This window comes from Oratosquilla oratoria, chromosome 6 (assembly GCF_046742065.1).
Source record: "Oratosquilla oratoria isolate Oo_2021 chromosome 6, ASM4674206v1, whole genome shotgun sequence".
Lineage (NCBI taxonomy): Eukaryota > Metazoa > Arthropoda > Malacostraca > Stomatopoda > Squillidae > Oratosquilla > Oratosquilla oratoria.
In genome coordinates, this window is record NC_134782.1 from 19,529,805 (window position 1) to 19,550,664 (window position 20,860).

The window sequence follows — 20,860 nt, forward strand, 5'->3', positions numbered from 1 at the left end:
TCACACGGTGTTGATTCTCACAGCTTCCTATTACCTATTCCATACTCCACATTATCCCTCTTACCCATTTTCCTTTTCTCTATATCCTTTCCCCTTCCATTCACTCCCTATTTCCCCACTGACTCCCCTATCTCCCAATCCCTCTTCCCACTTTTGACCTATTTCCCACTCCCTGTTTTCCCCTCTGACCTATTCTCCACTCCCTGTTCTCACTCGTTACCCCTTCCCCACTCCCTGTTCCTCCTCTGACCCACCATGTTCCCACTCCCTGCGTACCTTCGGCGACTCATTTAATACCTTGTCTGGCTGGGAAATATGTGATCGGCGAGACACGTGATGCCAGCCATTTAGCCAACCTCTCCCTCTTTTATAATTTGCGGCGCCGAGCAACTACGTCTCGATCCTATTCCATCCTCGCATACGGACGAAAACAAAATTCGTAAAAGGCATGGCAAAGCTCTCAGGTTTGAAGGTATATCCTTTTCGTTTCATTAATGAAAAAAAGACAGAAAAAAATAAGATTAATAAATGAAATTAATTAATAATAATCTAAACAATAATGATAATAGCAATAATAATAATAATAATGATGATAATAATAATAATAATAATAATAATAATAATAATAATAATAATAATAATAATAATAATAATAATAATAATAATAATAATAATAATAATGATAATAATGATAATAATAATAGTAATAATAGTAATAATAATAATAATAATAATAATAATAATAATAATAATAATAATAATAATAATAATAATAATAATAATGATAATAATAATAATAATAATAATAATGATAATAATAATAATAATAATAATAATAATAATAATAATAATAAATAATAATAATAATAATAATAATAATAATAATAATAATAATAATAATAATAATAATAATAATAATAATAATAATAATAATAATAATAATAATAATAACACTAAAATAATAGTGATAATAATAGTAATGATAATGATAATAGAAGTAATAATAGCAATAATGATAATAATAATAATAATAATAATGATACAATGATAATAATAATCATATTACTAATAATGATAATAACTGATAATAATAGTGATAATGATGATACTAATAATTATAATAACTATAATTATGATAATGATAATAATAATAATAAAAATAATCGTAAGAAGAAGAATAACAAGAATAACAATAACAATAGTAATGACTATAAATGTGTGTGTATATATATATATATATATATATATATATATATATATATATATATATATATATATATATATATATATGTGTGTGTGTGTGTGTGTGTGTGTGTGTGTGTGTGTGTGTGTGTGTGTGTGTGTGTGTGTGTGTGTGTGTGTGTGTGTGTGAGTGTGTGTGTGTGTGTGTATGTGTGTGTGCGTGTGTCATATGCATATGTATATATACATATATATACAACATATAGGTTAATATTCTTTTTCGTCTCACTTCTTCTATCACTTTTCTTAAATACGTTGACAGCAATATTCAGTGCTTCTATACTCGGGAACATAGAAGCGGGAAAGAAGATATTTAAGGAAGTTAACAGAAGACAGAAATTTAACTCCAAAACATAAATGACTACTGTGTGACTCAGGTTCGTAGAGGTATCATGAAATATTCGCACAATAAAACTCATGGAATCAGTTCTTTATATGGTGTGCGGGTTTCCAGTATCTTTAATAGTTATCTATCTCTGTCTCACTCTTCTTCATCTAATCAGTGTTTTTACTTTCAACAGGAGGAACTAAGATGAGAGGGAGGGAGAAAGGGGGGGTGAAGGGAGGTGGAATGGGTGGAGTGGAATTATGCCATTAGACTTTGTCTACCTCCCTTGTATAGAGGAAAAAGCCTTTGGTGTATACACACACACACACACACACACACACACACACACACACACACATATATATGTATATACATATGTATGTGTATATATATATACATATGTATATGTATGTATATATACATATACATGTATATATGCATATACATACACATATACATATACATGTATCGTTCACTAGGTACGGGGTATTGGTATATGTAGATTCGTATTAAGTTTATACCATTTTATTCAAAGCTTCAGGTTATGTAGTTATGGTATATACACTGTCAACTGTTAAACAGAACGATACAATATTGGTTACATACATATAACTGTTTATCACACCACTTCTTGTTGCACAACACCGTCATCATCCCAACTGGTAGTCTCGGCCACGCTACCCTGGTGGTCATTGGCCGTAAGTGACAATCTCAGCACTTTCTTGTGTTGGGTTTAGTCTTTAGTCTTTACATTAATTACGAGAAGGTCCGTTGTCTCACATGGGTGGTGCAACTGCATTGATTATGTATTGATGTCTATTATCATACATGTTAATTATATATCCAGGGGAGGATCGTTAGTATACGTAATTTGTGTTTTGTGTTTGTTTGGTTACTCGGATGTTCATGTGCGTTCGTATGTCTGTTTGGTGGTCGAGTTGTTGTTGCAGACCCGACGGTTGCTGACTTAGTTCTTAGTCAGCTAGAAGGACCGGACATTGAGTGGGTGAGTGAGTGAGGGAGTGAGTGAGGGAGTGTGAGCGAGTGATATTACTCATCATGTATATGGTGGCGTATACATATCGCTCTCCCCCTGGGGTTAGGTGGCTCCCGGCACCTAGGGTACATGGTTTACAAAAGTATTTATATGGGTAATACATCGAGAAAAAAAAATTCAGAGACACAAAATCCTGTGGGATTAAAAATGTGCAGATGGGGGGGTGTTGTTGAAGTGAATCTGAGGTCCCAAGGGGGATCATGAACTGTAATTAAGGGGTAGCGATGTTGTGTCTCAGAAGTGTAACGTTGTGTCTCACCAGATTACATGTTCTATTGGATTTCACATACACTGTTTAATTCACTTTTTAAATGTTATTGTTTTTATGGTTTAACACTATCACTGTTGGGAGTGTTGTTTTTCTAAACACTGTTCTATGGTCAGTTTGGTGTGTCACATTGCACTTGTTTTATTTCATAGTATGGATATATAGTTTCTGTATGAATTTTTATAGTATTTAAGATATTGGGTGAGACACAAGAATAAACTTAATCTAGGTTTACAACAATTTGGGTATGGAGGTGGAAAGGTTTTGGAAGGTGTTACTTCATGCAACAGAATATGATTATCATTATTAGTATAAAGAGCATGATTAAGAGGGAAAGGGCTGTGGAGTTATATGGAAGAATCCTATGATGTAAGTCGAATGAGTCCATGTCAAAAGTAGTCGATGTTTAAGGTGGGTAATTAATGATGTATTTACTTTTGGAGGATTAAGGTTATGTCTCAGTGAATGAGGATATGTTTATCTGACTCTCGCTAAGATTATATTGGTCGGAAGGAAGTAGAGAAGTTTTATAGATATATGGAAAAGAGATCTTATTGGAAATGGGCCATTTTAACCTCCACTGATAGATACATGACGTCCTGCATCTTCAGGGGCGAGAGCTAGAGTGCATGTTTAGTTGCGTCGACGCAGAGTCATGGGATGAGACTTGCGTATTGGTGATTGGTGTGTGTCTGTGATAGGTGGGTTGTGGATGGGAGGTGAGATTGGGTCGAGGTTCAGTTTGACCTTTCTCAACTTCTCTCCATGTATGGTGAAGGTGGAGTGATCAGAAGGATCTGTTAGTAGGAAAACATTGTTAGGGAGTGAACTTGTGACTATGAAGGGGCCTAGGAATTTGGGTTTGAGTTTGTTTGTTCGACCTGAGTCTACCATGACTGTGTCGTCAGGTGCTATGTCAAGTGGAATTGACCGTTTGTGTTGTTTTGTCTTTGTCTTTTCCTGGGCTTCTTTCAGGTTTGCTCTAACTTTTTTGTAAATTGTTTGCATACCTCTTTTGATGCAGTGTGCGAGGTTATCTAGGTTGTATAAGGGTGGGGGGGGGTTGGTTGAATATTTGGTAGGGTAGGCGCATTGGTTGGCCGAAAATGATTTCATGTGGGGACATCTTTGTTGCGGAATTTACTGTGCTATTGATACTGGCTTGTACCTGTGGTAGCCAATCTTCCCAAGTGTCCATGAGGTCATTGACCAATGGTCTGAGAATTTCTAGGACCTTGCGATTTGTTCGCTCAGTCAGACCGTTTCCCTGGGGGTGGTATGCAGTGGCAAATGTTTGGTCAATGTTGTAGAGGTGTGCTATTTCGCGCATCACTTCATTTTTGAATTCTGAGCCATTGTCAGATAACATTGTGTGTGGTATGTTGTATTTACAAAAGATATTGTTGACCAGGGTTTTGGCTACAGTCTCTGCTGTTTTGTCCTGGAGTGGTATTAAGATTGTGTATTTAGATAAATACTCAACTGCTGTGAGTACATAATTGGAACCTTGATGGCTCGTTGGCATTTTCAGTAGGTCAATGCCAAGTGTTTCCCATGGCTCAGCAGGGAGTGGGATATCTTTTATGTTGATTTGCTTCAGGTTAGGGCCTCTGAATTGTTTGCAAGTTACACAAGAATCTATGTGTGTGGTTATATCTCTTTTCATGTAAGGCCAATAATATGTGTGCCTAGCAGTGTTTAGTGTCTTATCTCTGCCCGAGTGGCCTCCCATTGCACTGTCGTGCAATATGTGTAGGACCTTGGGGACTAGGCTCTGGGGATAACAGTAACCTCTCTTGTATTAATGGTTCTCCTTATGACTCCGTCGACCAGATTGAGTTCCTCAATAGGGACAGGTGGTCGGGAGTGTAAGGGGGTTTGTGAGATGAGATGCTGTTTTATTGGAGACCATATTGGGTCTCCGTCAGTTTCATCCCTGAGTTCTTGCATAGGTATGCATGTGGTTTGGGTTATGGGGGTGATGTGAGTTTGTCTGCTCAAGCAGTCTGCCACTACGTTAGCTTTCCCAGCTAAGTATACGATCATGGGATCGTAATCAAGGAGAGTTGTTTTCCATCTAGCAACTCTCCCATGTAAGTCTTTGGAGTTAAAAAGATAGACTAGTGGTTGGTGGTCTGTTAGTATGGTAATCTTGTAGCCTAAAATGAGGTATTTAAAGTGTTTTAGTGCCCATATGATTGCAAGTCCTTCTTTGTGTGTAGTTGAGTAGTTATTTTCAGTTTTGTTGAGGACTCTACTTGCGTAGGCTATGGCGTGTTCTTTGCCATTGTCATCTTTCTGTTGTAGGACTGCGCCTATTCCTTTAGAGGAGGCGTCTGTGTAAAGAAAGAATTCTTTCTTCATATCAGGGAAAACTAGTACAGGGGCTGTGGTGAGTGCGTGTTTGAGAGTGTCGAAACTTTGCTGTTCTGTTTCTGACCATTGAAATGGCTCGCCTTTCCTTGTGAATTTGGTCAGAGGGGAAGCAATATCAGCAAAGTTTCTTATGAAGTGTCTGTAATAGGAGGCTAACCCAATGAAACTTCTTGTTTCATTAGCGTTTCTGGGGGTTGGGAAATTGTTTATTGTATCTATTTTATCTGTGGTTGTGTGAATCCCTTTTGCATCCACTTTATGGCCTAGGAAGATGAGTTCCTTCATGAGGAATCTACATTTCTTTAATTGAATCTTTAATCCCGTGTTTTTGAGACGTTTGATGACAATCTCTAAAGTGTTAAGGTGGTCTCTTTCTGTGGGACTATATATAATGAGGTCGTCTAAATAGACGAATAATGAGATTCCTATCATGTCACTGAAAATGCGGGTCATCAACCTTTGTTGGGTTGAGGGGGCATTCTTAAGGCCAAAGGGCATACGTTCAAAACGAAAGTGTCCTTTGTCCGTGGAAAATGCAGTTACGGGTTTTGATTCCTCTGTTAGTTCGACCTGCCAGAAGGCTGACTTGAGGTCTATTGTGGAAAAAAACAGAGTTCCCGTTGCCAATGCATTGTAGTACATCTTGCATGGCGGGGAGGGGGTGTGGGTCAGATTGAGTTAGGTTGTTTATTTTTCTGAAGTCAACAACAGGGCGTAAGGTTCCGTCTTTCTTAGGGACCAAAAAGAGGGGACTGTTCCATGGGGAGTCTGAATGGGAAATTACGCCTTGGTGTATCATCTCATGTACACTGTCATTGACTTGGGATTTCCTACTGTGGGGTATGCGGTAAGCGGGGGTGTATGAAGGGGGGGTGTTTGGGGGAATTTGGATGTGATGTTTGATTATATCACATTTGCCTAGTGATTCGCCTTCTAAGGCGACAGCTGATCTATTCCTCTGTAGGAGATCTAATAGCTCGTTATGACTTTCTCCGTCAGCTGATGTCGTGATTTGGTCTGGGGGAATAGGGGGGAGGGGTTGAGTTGGTCTTACTTGGTTGATGTGTTGCGGCAGTGGTTCCTGGATAGGGGAATTATGGAGATGGACTGCGCAGATGTTTGTATTCTTCCTGATTTTACGGTGTTGTTCTGAGGTGTTTGTTAACATAGCTAGTGTATGTTTATTTTCTGATATTGTGTCCCAGGAGGACTCAATGGTTATGTTGTTAATCCTGGACGTGTCTGAGTCGATTATGACGTCCTGATGGTCTATTGCACCGGGTATGTATAGTGGGACTGTTATTGAATGTCTAGGGGGTATGATGACTGTGTTAGACATCAGTGCCTTTGAGGTGACATAAGGGGGTGGTCGGAAGGAATAGCTGTTAGTGGGATTGGGAGTATTGAAGGAAGGTAGACATGAGAGATGTTGTGTGTCTGAGTCGGGTGTCTCAGGAACTGTTGACTCATTATTTACATCTCGGAAGGAGATTTTGTTAGTCTCAAAGTCTATCTTAGTTTTCCAAATCTTTAATGAGTGTAGTCCTATTATACCTTGTTGATCAAGGCTCCATTCATCAGCTATGTGGAAAGTTGTGAAACCTACTTTGTGATTGTTGACTTCAATATTTAAGTCTATGGTGTCGTGTAGAGGAATTGTGCTCCCTTCTATTAAGAGTCCTTCCATATTGGAAAATTGAATTTGGGGTGGGTCATTTAATGCTTCATACAGAGCTCTTGGGATGATGTTCAGGTTTGTTCCTGTATCAACCATCATGTCAACTTTAAGTTGGTCTAGGCTTACTTCTAGGGTGAGGTATTTGTGTTGTGTATGAGATATTCCTATGGTGGTTTGGTGCGTGAGGCTGGTACACGTTCCCCCAATCGTTGTTTAGTATTGGTTGTCGTGTTGGAGTTGTTTGTTTGTCGATGGGTGGTGAATGGGTTGTTAGTTCTCTGATGCGGTTGTTGTTGTGTTTTCTGTAGGTAACACTCTTCGTTGGAGTGAGATGATGTTTGGTGTAGGTTGCAGTATTTGATTGGATGTGTTGGTGTAGATAGGAGTGGGTGTTTAAAGGGGGGTGGAACTTGTTTGTTTTGATTCTGGTGTGAGGTAGTAGCATGCACTGAGCGTGGGTGTTGTTTTTGCTGTGTCCAACACTGGGCATCTGTGTGGGAAATGGTTCCATGAACTGAGCAAGGGATAGGGTGATGTTGTACCTGCGTGTGTTGCTTTTGCTGTGTCCAACACTGGGCATCGGTGTGGGAAAAGGTTCCATGAACTGAGCAAGGGATAGAGTGGTGTTGTACCTGCGGGTATTGTTTTTGCTGTATGCAGTCTTTCGTGTTGTGACTGTTTGATGAATGGTAGGAGCACCACTTAGAAGGTTGTCCTTGATTGGTGGGAGGGGGTTGCTGTGAGTGAAGGCTATTTAGTCTGGGGAGATGGTTGGGGGTATCTAAGGATACATTGCAAGCATTCATGATATCTAAAATATAGGTATAAGCTAGAGGATTTCTAGTGTCTAGTTACTTTTTGGAGGCTTCCTTTAAACACTTTGGAGGGAGTTGGGAGAGATAGGAAGCTATTTCAAGGAATGTTAGTAAGTGTTTTGTTGGCATTACATTTTGACCAAATTGATCAGTGTGAGTCCAAGGAGAGTTATTTTCTAGGTCTTCTCTGACCTCTTTCATTCCGTTTGCAACAAAATCCATTATGTTAGTGATGGAATGTGGTGGGACTCTAGTGTTATTGAGGAAGGTGATGAGGAAGGAAATGTTGTTAGGTTGTTTGTTATGAAAGACCTTAAGGAGGTGGCGTTTATATTCCTGATAAGTGATTCCAGATGCAACTAGGGTGTCTAGCATCCTTGCCTTTGAACGGCAAATGTCAGATGGGTTTATTTTCTGACGGCACAAATTTATTTTATCTGTCTCTGAGTATTGTATGTTCTTGGAGAAAAACAGGTCACATGCTGTCAAGAAATCTGTAATAGATAGTCCGCTATCTTGGGAAAAGGTTGGGATTTCTGTGAGGGGGGTTATGGTTTGATAATTGTTAATTATTGTTGGTTGAGGTTGTGGGTAAGGATAATATTGTGGGTTTGGAGGAAGGTTAGGTGGTGGTTGGTGGTATGGTGTGGAGTGGGTTTGAACAGGTGGGGTATGGGGGGGAGGAAGGGGGAAGTTTTGGTACTGTTGCTGAATGGGCGGGGGGTTATTATGTGTTGGGATATGGGGGTTGGATGGATTATGGTTTATAGGAGGTTTTGTTTGCATATTTGGTTGGATGGGAGGAATGGGTGGTTGTGATTGTGAGGGGTGAAAGGGGTCTACTTGAGGAAGCTGGTTGAAAAAAGGTAAGACATCGTTCTCATAAAGGGGAGTTATAGGGGTATCTGCATTAGGATTAGTTTTGTCATTGCCAATTAAGTCTTCTGTGTGTATTTCCTCTTTGTCACTGGATATGTCATTTTGGTGTTTTTCTTCTCTAGACTTTGAGAAGACGCTATGTAAACTTTTTAGTTTTGATCTGGTGGCAAAGGCCATGTTGTTAAATCATGTATTAGTTAATAGTTAGTTTTGATTTGTAATCTAAGAAAAAAAGGAGCTGTTAAAATATGAATAATAGGTATATAGTAACTAAGGGTATTATGTTATGCTTAGATATGGGAAGGGGGATATAGTAATGGGATTACAAAAATCATAAAAATATATGTGTATATATAAAAAAATGTGGAATTAATATTATATAATAAGGAGTTAATTATTGTGATATTATTCTTATAATAGAATTAATTATGGTTGTTCATAAAAAAATTTACAGCAGTAAAGTAGGTTACATTGATAAAAATGTATAAGTTCTATGTAAATATTGAATTTTAAACATATAAGAGCTATTTGTTTAAACAAGAATTACTTAACTAGAAGAATGCATATGCATATCGTATTATGTAATAATATTAACTGTTGAATATATATGTATATTTGTAATTGGCAGATTAAAGAGTATTACTTAATGATAATTTTTGGAGAGAAAAAAAAAAACTTCTAAATGACAATATGCTAATATAAGTGCGAGATTACATACTCGTTGTATGGCTAAGGTGTACGTGCGTTGAGCACGTAGGTATCTAAGGGCGTATAGGTTACCTTAATACCGTGCTTGAAGCGAGTTTTGCTGATGTTGTGGTTCTCGGTGGAACGCGACACTCGGATGAGTGGTGGGGGGTGAGCGGATGAGGTTTGTCCTCAAGCGATGGCTCGTTGATAATCTCGTTAAAAAAAAAGGAAAGCAGTATCAGGGATTCAGAAATGGATAGGTAAGGTAATAGTAGTAATGATACTATTACGTATTTGAAAAGGGTGTTGGTTGGGTTACCTTATTTAGAGGCTGGTAATTATTGTTGAGTCGGCGGCGATAACGTAGGTGTTGTGCATGGTGTGGTTTTGCTGCCACCAGGTGGTGAGAAATTTTCACCACCGCTTCTTTTGGAGGAACACAATTGGTGCAGAGGGGTGCGCAGGATGAGTCCTCGATAGTCTTTTTTTCTGGTAGTTAGTTTGTTTCTTTAGAGACGTGGGCGCGGTCACCGCTTGCCACCAGTAATAATGTATCGTTCACTAGGTACGGGGTACTGGTATATGTAGATTCGTATTAAGTTTATACCATTTTATTCAAAGCTTTCAGGTTTTGCAGTTATGGTATATACACTGTCAACTGTTAAACAGAACGATACAATATTGGTTACATACATAACTGTTTATCACACCACTTCTTGTTGCACAACACCCGTCATCGTCCCAACTGGTAGTCTCGGCCACGCTACCCTGGTGGTCATTGGCCGGAAGTGACAATCTCAGCACTTTCTTGTGTTGGGTTTAGTCTTTAGTCTTTACATTAATTTCGAGAAGGTCCGTTGTCTCACATGGGTGGTGCAACTGCATTGATTATGTATTGTTGTCTATTATCATACATGTTAATCATATATCCAGGGGAGGATCGTTAGTATACGTAATTTGTGTTTTGTGTTTGTTTGGTTACTCGGATGTTCATGTGCGTTCGTATGTCTGTTTGGTGGTCGAGTTGTTGTTGCAGACCCGAAGGTTGCTGACTTAGTTCTTAGTCAGCTAGAAGGGCCGGACATTGAGTGGGTGAGTGAGTGAGTGAGTGAGTGAGGGAGTGTGAGCGAGTGATATTACTCATCATGTATAAGGTGGCGTATACATACATACATATATATATATATACTGTATATATATATACATATATATATATATATATATATATATATATATATGTACGACACTGAATGGGTCCCAGTGTTTAGAGATACGTTTTATCAACCACAATGCACTTTAATTCTAAGCCATATAGGCGCATGCAGAAATTGTAATGTGGAACGCCCGAGGACTCGAACCCATGCGGCGAGAACGTTACCAGTGCCGAGTGACTTAATGGTGTATTGTTGTATTGGTTTAAGTCACCCGGCACTGGTAACGTTCTCGCCGCATAGGTTCGAGTCCTCGGGCGTACCACGTTTCAATTTCTGCATGCGCGTAGATGGCTTAGAATTAAAGTGCATTGTGGTTGAAAAAAAAATATATATATATATATATATACATATACATACATATATATATATATATATTTTTTTTTTTTTTTTTTCATTACAATCATATCTCATCCAGATGTTTAAGCTTTATAACTCCTGTTCTTCATCAACACCATGACTTCCTAATAAATCTCATTTAACAAGATTTGATATTTCATGACTCAATTTAATTAGATCTAGTCTAACAAGATTTCATCATTGTCTGCAAGGTCAAATGATATCGCAGTTACTTTACTTCTCAAATGGTCACTGTCTCGTTTCGTGGTAAGATGACTGTTAGAGTTTGGTTTGTTAAACTAGGCTATGATTCTAGAAAATAAAATGTTATTTTCTAGCTCGAAAATCGATACTTACAATTACTTTAGTATTGCGAAAGCAAGCTATGTGGTTTGCAAGTCTTTAGTTGTCATTTGGGGAGATATATTTGTTTCTGTTTTATTTATTTTCATCTTATCTTTTCTTATTTCTTATCTATTTACCTATTTGTCTATTCACATATTCATTTATTTGATTATTTGTTTCTCATTTTTCTGTTTATCTATTTATTTTTCTATTTATGAATTCATTCATTTAATGGCCTATTTATCTATTTATTCATCTATTTATTTGACTTATTTCATTATTTTTTTCTATTTTCTACTCCAATGTCATATTCTGACTCTTCCTGCAGATGACCTTCACCATATATTATGTGTATCAATATGTGGACATATATATTTATATGTACATACAGCATATATACATACACACATATATACATAAATACATATACATACATGTATATATATACATATATATATAATATATATACATATATATATATATATATATATATATGTATATATATACATATATGCTGTACCGACATCACCTGAAAAAATGGAGGCTTTTCACACCAACTGCCTCCAACGTATACTGGGTGTGAAGTGGTGGCATAGAGTTCCACATACATAAATTCGTAGCAGAGCACGCATTGAACCTATTGAAACTATTATATCTCAGCGTCAACTTCGATGGTTGGGTCACACCATCCGAATGCCTGCAGACAGACACCCCCGCAAGATACTTTATAGCGAATTAGCTGAAGGTACTCGCAGAGTAGGAAAACCCCGAAAAAGATATAAAGATTATATGAAAACGACTTTGAGAAAATGTGCTATCACTCCTTCAAATCTTGGAGAGCTGGCATCCAACAGACAAGGAAGTGAACAACTGACCACCAATATAAACAGGACTACAGAACAACGACGTCATCGGCGTCATGCTCCACAAAATGCAGAAGGACACTTCCTTTGTAACATTTGTGGTCGCATCTACAAGTCCAAAATTGGACTAAATAGCCATCAAAAAGTCCACTGACCATAATAAGCCACCAACTAAATTCGAATGAAATCACCAAAACATTGACACATCTTTACTCATCTATCATCATTCAAGACATGGAGTGAGGTCATCGTCGTCTGCGACGGACTTCTATAAGCATATATATATATATATATATATATATATATATATATATATATATATATATATATGTATGTATGTATGTGTGTGTATTTGTATATATATATATATATATATGTGTGTGTGTGTGTGTGTGTGTGTGTGTGTGTGTGTGTGTGTGTGTGTGTGTGTGTGTGTGTGTGTGTGTGTGTGTGTGTGTGTGTGTGTGTGTGTGTGTGTGTGTGTGTTTGTGTGTGTGTTGGTATGTTTGTGCCCATGTATTTTACACGTGTCATTCCAATTTTCCCATGTCTACTGCTGGGATTGGTTGTTCGATGAAAAGAGGCGTGGATCACATTGATATGCCAACTTCTACCTTGTAATACACAGCATCGAAATAGGTTCCAACTCTGTTAATCCTCTGCAGTACAGTGGTGCGAGACTGTATGTGTATATATCAATACTTAACATATACAGAGGATTTTGTGAATAAAACCATATATTTTACATTACCTACAATGTAGCTACCAGCACAAGTTTAGACCATTACTATGAATTAAGAAGCTCACTAGCTGAGCGGGTCAGGGCGTCGGTACTTGCGACGGAAGTCGAGGGAATGGTGGTTCGAACCCTGCCAACGACTTGGTTCATTACATTCAGTCCTAAAAAGTCTTCTGTAAGGGGCACCATCCTAGCCTCCCGATAGGGGGGAGGGGAATTTGTGACATTAAACCATATCAATATAAATTCCCTGCACCAACACAAGGTCTGCCACTACCACAAACTCCTCGCGGCTCCATAACATCTCCCCAAACACAACAAAATTCCCGCAGAAGTCTTCTCGACTTCGACAACCAGACTTAATTCCGCAGTGCCTTGCGGTATTTATCGTTTGTAGGTATTTACTATAATACAGTCAATGATGTTGAGTATATACAGGGTGGGGCACAAAAAGAGGGACAAAATGAAATTGCTACAGTTTCTACAAATGTAAGAATTTATTCAATTATTTTTTCAAAAGAGGTGGAAGATATTTTAACGATTTATTGTATAAAAGCATTTTTAGATTAATGGATGTTTAGTCACTGTAATCAGTAATTGATGACATGTTCGATCCAGGCGTCTAGCTGCTGGATAACGTTCGCCACTCTGACATAGAAATCGTTAACGCCTCCCTCCAACATGTCATTCGGAATTCTCGTGATTTCTCTCTGGATGTTTTCTTTCAACCTGTATGTTGTGTCTTGGTTGTCCTCATACACTCTATCCTTCAAGTAACCCCAGAGAAAGTAGTCTGGTGGGCTCAGATCAGGGGAATAGGGCGGCCATGTGTTGTCGGTCCTCCTCGAGATTAATCGGTCGCCTGGAAAGTATTGGCAGAGGTATTGAAGAGTGCAGTCAGAACAGTGAGGTGGTGTACCATCCTATTGAAACATGACTGTATTCATTTCTAAATCTCTTCTCCTCTTTACCACTTCACTCCGGGCCAAAATCTCGCGGGCAGCATTAGCTGCCAGACGTACGATGTTGCGTCATAATACTCGCACCATAAAAAATAGTCACCGCTTATATCGATCGTTCTCTCTTTCACCCGTGAATTTTGATAACCATAGAAAATGTGATGAGGCTAGTTTAGAGAGTATGTCAGTTACGCAGGGACAACTACAATAAATATAATCAAGACGCCTATATGGCAGCCTCGCGTATCCACTTGCTCCTCATGCCGCCTACGAAGGCGGCACCGTATGGAAGAGGTTGTCGGAATGAAACGTCTCCGGAGCATTTCGATGTATCGGTCCGCATTCACTGTCACCCGATGAACCTCATCATCTTCAAGAAGGTAAGGACCAAAAGTACCATTCTTTCCAAGTGCATACCGTACGGTCGATTTTTCTACACTCAGAGGTTCTTCAACTTGTTCATGAGGTTGTTCTCTGGTCCAAAACCTGGAATTTTGCTTATTCACGTGCCCACTCAAATGGAAGTGAGCCTCATCCCTGAAGAGAAGACAGTCCAAAAGTTGAGGGTCGTTCTCAATACGCTCGCTTATCGTCCGACCAAACTTGTAGCGTTCGGTCTGCACCTTGTAGGAAAACAGTTTGAAATCACTGTGGATAATTTGGCGCACAAGTCTACTAGAAATACCCACTTGCTGGGACTGCCGTCGAGTGGACTTGCGGGTTGACTGTTAGTCCCTGACGTCTTGAAAATAAGCCGGCATCCTCGCTGTGAGCTTTGGGCCACAATGGACTTTGTTATTGTTAACCACACTTCAATTGTTTCTAAACTTTTCTACCAAACGTATGATCGTATGGTGATGGGGAATTTTCTTCCCAGGATGTTTGCGTCGATATTGCCTCTGAACAAGTGTAGGTGACTTTGTTGCAAAACACACAATCGTTGTTCTCTCTTCCACTGGAAACTGTTCGTAGTGGTCTATCTTGGTATCAGATAAAACTTTCAGATCTGCTATGTAACTCACTTGAAAAAGAAAAAGAAACTATTGTTTCTTTAGAAAAATAAGTCTTTGATTTTGTCCGTCTGTTTGTGCCACATACATACATACATACATACATACATACATACATACATACATACATACATACATACATACATACATACATACATACATACATATATATCACTGATGAGAAATGTAGTAATACACTTGTAAATCACAACTAACACCACAGTCGGACGAAAGAAAGAGTTGAGTAAGCGAAACTATATACTTCGATTGCTAACTGTAGTTACCAATCGAAAAATAGTTTCGCTTACTCAGTGTTTTCCGTCTGACTACTGTGTTAGTTGTGATACATACATATATATCATATATATATATATATATATATACAAACATATACATATAAATATATGTACATATATATATATATATATATATATATATATATATATATATATATATATATATATATATATATTTGTGTCATTCTGCCGAATGCCCTCGGCAGAACGATTAGTCCGTGAACTAATTCGTTCTGTTTTGAAGGGTCACGGTAATACAGGCGGTACAGTCCTCGCTTTATATGAAACATTCCGCTCTGGCGGGGATTCGACTCCCAGCAGATGAGTTTATTTCATATATGTGTATATATATATATATATATATATATATATATATATATATATATAAACATATACATTCAATATATATATATATATGTATATATGTATGTATGTATGTCTATATATATGTATATATATATATGTATATATATATATATTGTTATGCAAGAGTTAATTTTTTCTATGATAAAATATGTATTATGTAAATTATGTATTGTGTATGTATTATGTACTATGTATGAAACTATGTATTATGTAAATTATGTATTGTGTATGTATTATGTACTATGTATGAAACTATGTATTATGTATGAAACCATGTACTATGCAAGTTTATTGTCCGTTCGCCTTCAACGACTACTGTCGTCTGCTAGGTGATACGTTGTTCGAAGGTACGATGAATGTATTCCTTTTATGGTGGTGTAATGTGAATGCTTAAACGCACTAGTACATGAATAATTATATGTAATCGTCATGTACAGTCAGATATAAATTTGTATCTTGTAACAAAGAATGTGGATGCCTTTAGTTTTGCTTTATTGGTGGCCGAAGGTGACGTGGGCGGTCGGCCAGGTGAGTGAGTTTGAGTTGTCTGGAGGGACCGTGGTAGTAAGAACTGGTGAGAATACCCTGTGTCAAGTAAGATTAAACATTTTTAGTTCCAGTGCAGTTAGGTCTCTAGTGATTTAATTTAACTTTGATTATTATATTCCGTGTGTGTCTGTCTATATGGTAATGGTTATACTTGTGCAAGATCTTTATTTTCTTTAATACTCTTGTTAAAAGCTGCCGGCTTTTCCATGTTTCAATTCTCATTCGCCGGCAGCATCTTATTCTAAATTGGAATTGTTCTGTCATGCTTAAGCCCCCATTTATAATTAAATCTATTTTCCTTTGTTGCTCTTTATTTGAAACAATATAAGAAACAGTTGACTGGTAATTACGCATAACTTAAGGGCCCAAGTCCTCTCTCAGCTAATTCGGACTTTGTTACGCCATATTGGGGCCCTCAATCGGAATACTCGGGGATCATCGTGCCCTGGGAAGTCGTGGCATAACAAAATGGTGGAGATGCGGGGCACCATATAAATTGAAGGTACACCATATAACTGAAGGTAACGTATAGATTGAAGGTACCATATAAAGTGAAGGTACTATATAATACCGGGTACTATAGTGTGGTATTATGATTGCACGTATTGTGATTGTGCGGCGATCGTACTATATGTGGGGTACCATATTGTGCAACGACAGAATAATACAGAACAAGTTATCTTACTATACTGTATAAGTACAGCGGTGTAGTATTAGTGCGGTATACTTGCAGTGAATAATAATTGCTTACCGTTTCTTGAGTATTTAACCATTGTTTATGAACATTGTATTAATTAGGTTATAATTCCTCGCTAGCTGATATGGAGTCTTTTGACATTGCACAATTCATTAAGGATCCTGGGCTTGCCCTTTTGCAGAACTGTGAAGTACTTAAGGATGACTGGATAGCTTTGGCTAGGTTTTACAAGGTTCAAATCACAGGTAAATCTAACAAGGCTGATATTAAGAAAGCAGTCATTCAAGATTTGATCTCGAAAAAAATTCTGGAGGATAGTGCCAAGGCATTGTGTGACATGGAGCTTCAAGGAGAGACGGAGAGAGATGAGGATAAAGCGGAAATTACTAAGATAGAGTTGGAGGTAGAGAAAGAGAGGATAGCTCTAGAGAAATTTAAAGTAGAGAAGGAGTTGGAGAAGGAGAGGATAGCACTTGAAAGGCTCAAGGTCGAAACAAACTTGAAGTTTGCAATGATGGAGAAGCAGGGTGCCCAAGGGTTGCTGGAACCTACATTTGATATAAACAGCGTAGTACGCCTTGTCCCTACGTTCCTAGAGGGTGACCCGGAGGAGTTTTTCGAGCAGTTCGAAAGTTTGGCAACCACCCTCTCCTGGCCTAAGCCATATTGGTGTGTACTGGTACAAACGGCCTTAGTGGGTAAGGCTCGTTCATCGTATTTATCCTTGTCCTCTGAAGATCGGAGCCAGTATTCGGTAGTGAAGGATACAGTGTTGAAGGCATACTTATGCACTCCAGAATTTTATAGACAAAAGTTTAGAAACTGTTTTAGAGGAAACCACCAGTCATACCTCGAGTATGGTAACAGTGTTAATAGATTATTTAATAGATGGCTATCAGCTAGCGGAATTGAAACTTATGAGGAGTTAAAGGAACTAATTGCACTGGAACAGTATGTTAAGGGTATTCCACCGGACGTTCGAACCTATTTGCTAGAAAAGGAAGTAAGTAGAATTGATCGAGCTGCCACATTGGCGGAAAATTATACATTAACGCATAAATCAAGTAAGCCTCCTTCCCCTCCAGGCATTTCTCAACCTCAAGAGGGAAAGGTACACAAGGGTAAAGGTACCTGGACCCTGGGTAAAAGCAATACAGATGTGTCAAAAATTGGTTGCTTTTACTGTAAACAATTTGGGCACGTAAGGGCAAGGTGTCCTGAGTTGACTAGAGAGAAACGTGTTGCTAATGTAACTTTGCTTTCTGCAGATGTAAAGGAAAAAGGGGATCCTGATGTGGGAAGAGAACGCAGTCTGTTTAACCCATTTGTATTCCCTGGTACAGTGTCTGTCGAGGAGGATGGGCCCGGAGTGTCTGTAACTGTGTTGCGAGACACTGCTGCATCGCTCAGTATGGTATTACAAAGCGCTGTTCCTGACGTAGAACAGGCGTTGACGGGTGAGCATGTATTGATAAAGGGCGTTGGGGGTGCGATGACGGTTCCCCTGTGTAAGTTGTTCCTCCGAACCGAATTATTATCTCGGCCTGTGTTGGTTGGAGTTGGAGAGACTTTACCTGTTGAGGGAGTGAGTTTCTTGCTAGGAAATGATATAGCGGGAAAGTTAATTGTGCCTGATCCCGTGGTGAGTACGACTCCACTGGAATGGGATCCTGCCGAGGGTTTGGAAAGCGAGTGTGGAGATATTTTTCCAGCATGCGCAGTTACTCGCAGCCAGGCAAGGATGAAAACCAGTGAAGAAACTGCTGATATGGATATTAGTAGTTTGTTTAATGTAGACTCTAGTACAGGACCTGCTGTTAAGCCAGATGAACTTGCTGATCGTGATGTGGATTCGCCTAGTCCCGGGGTTCTGCCGTGCAGTCTGTCTAGTGATAAGGTGAATGAATCGCAGAGTGTAAGTGAACGTGTGAATTTAAGTGTTCTCCCAATGACTCGTAGTAATCTGATATCTGCCCAGAAAGCTGATAGGACATTAATCCCATTATTTGCAAGGGCCATACAAGAGAAGGACATCTCAAATGAAGCTACATGTTATTATACGCGTAATGAGGTACTAATGAGAAAATATAGACCGCCAGATGTTCCTGCAAATGAGAGTTGGTGCGAGTTTCATCAGGTTATCGTTCCGGACGTGTATCGAGAGAAAGTCATCAGTTTTTCACATGACTACATAGGAGGACATCTGGGTGTGCAGAAAACTTTGGACAAGATTATCAAGTACTTCTATTGGCCTGGTATCCATAGACAAGTAGCACAATATTGTAAAACATGTGAAACATGCCAGTTGGTAGGTAAGCCTAACATTGTTATTCCTCCTGCACCGTTGCAACCTATTCCTGTGGTGCCGGAACCTTTTACCCATGTAAACATTGATGTCGTGGGCCCCCTTCCCAAAACCAAAAAGGGGCATCTGTACATGTTATCCCTAATGTGAACTACCACCAGGTATCCAGAGGCCATTCCACTGCGTTCCATTACAGCCAGGACTGTGTTGCCAGCCTTGACAAAGTTCTTCACCCTATTCGGAATACCGAAGATTGTGCAGTCCGACAGAGGTACCAATTTTGTATCAAATATCTTCAGGCAAGTAATGTCTCTTCTTGGGATTAAACAATATATTGCATCTGCTTATCATGCCCAAAGCCAAGGAGCCTTGGAACGTTTTCATGGAACCTTTAAAACAATGTTAGCAAAGTATGGTCATGAGACTGGAAATGAGTGGGATGTAGGTTTGCCATTCCTTCTATATGCGATCAGATGTGCTAAGCAATCTAGTCTCGGGTTTTCTCCAAGTGAACTATTGTTTGGCAGAGACATAAGAGGACCCATGAAGCTACTCCATGAGAGCTGGATAGACTTGGAGCATGCCGATAACTTGTCTGAGTATGTGTCTAAGTTAAAGGAAAACCTAGATGTGGTACACAGGTTTGCACAATGTAATTTAAAACTAAGTCAAGAAAAGATGAAGGAAAATTATGATAAAGATGCAGTAGAACGTAACTTTGAGGTTGGGGATGAAGTTCTGTTGTTCTTGCCCGTAAGAAAGTGTCCATTACAAGCAAGGTACAAGGGACCTTTCAGAGTTATAGGTAAACGGGGAGATTTGAACTATGTGATATCCACTCCTGATCACAGAAAAACAAAAAGGTTAGTACATGTAAACTTGATTAAGAAGTACCATAGAAGAGACTCGGGAAGTGGTAAGACAGAAGAGAAGGTAGATGGTACTGTAAATAGTTTAGAAGTTGTGGAGATGCAAAGTGAAGACGACCTTGATAAAATTCCTGTAGGTAACAAACTCAAGAATTCTGATGTCCTTGCTAATCTAAATAGTAAGTTGTATCATTTGTCTGACAGCCAACAGTCAGATGTTTCAGAATTACTGCAAGAGTTTGTGGAAATCTTTGGAGATGTGCCGAGACCAACGACTGAGGCAGTTCATCATATTGAACTAGTGGAAGGTGCCGCCCCGGTAAGAGAAAAAGCCCTATAGAATGTCCCCCCATAAGGCAGCTATTCTCCAGAAAGAGGTAACATTTCTTCTTGATAATCACTTAGCAGAGCCAAGTAAGAGTGACTGGGCTGCTCCATGTATCCTTGTGCCAAAAGGAAATGGGGAGTATAGAATGTGTACTGATTACAGAAAACTTAATGCACTTACCAAGGCTGACAACTTCCCTCTTCCTCGCATAGATGACTTAATTGACTCAATCGGCAAGGCCAAAATTATAACTAAATTAGATCTAATGAGTGGCTACTATCAGATGCCACTGTCTGAGGAGGCAAAACGTGTGTCAAGTTTCATAACACCTAGTGGACTATATCAATACAAAGTAACTTCATTTGGCTTACGGAATGCACCCGCAAAGTTTTCACGTCTAATGTCTAATGTTATTGCAGGCTTGGAAGGTGTGTGTGTGTACATCGATGATCTGTGCGTGTATTCTCAGACGTGGGAGGAACACTTGATTTCCCTGAGGTCCTTGTTCGAGAGGTTAAGGAAGGCTAGGTTGACTGTCAATCTAATGAAGACTGAGTTTGCTCATGCAAAGGTGACCTTTTTAGGCCATGAGGTGGGTTACGGTACGGTTGCACCTATGCACGCCAAGGTTGAAGCCATAGAGGCTTTAGC

At 38.9% G+C, this 20,860-nt stretch overlaps 1 protein-coding gene across 1 annotated transcript in view; it reads left to right on the forward strand.

Moving 5' to 3' along the window:
* Positions 1-14,574: 14,574 nt before the first annotated feature.
* LOC143025942 (uncharacterized) overlaps positions 14,575-20,860 on the forward strand; it is a 13,283-nt gene continuing 6,997 nt past the window's right edge. Inside the window, exons 1-5 of the mRNA XM_076185923.1 lie at positions 14,575-14,698; positions 16,809-17,110; positions 17,213-19,011; positions 19,174-20,200; positions 20,781-20,860. The exon at positions 20,781-20,860 is cut by the window's right edge and continues 369 nt beyond it. Of these exons, the coding sequence (XP_076042038.1) occupies positions 14,575-14,698; positions 16,809-17,110; positions 17,213-19,011; positions 19,174-20,200; positions 20,781-20,860 (3,332 nt within the window). The remainder of the gene's footprint in view (positions 14,699-16,808; positions 17,111-17,212; positions 19,012-19,173; positions 20,201-20,780) is intronic.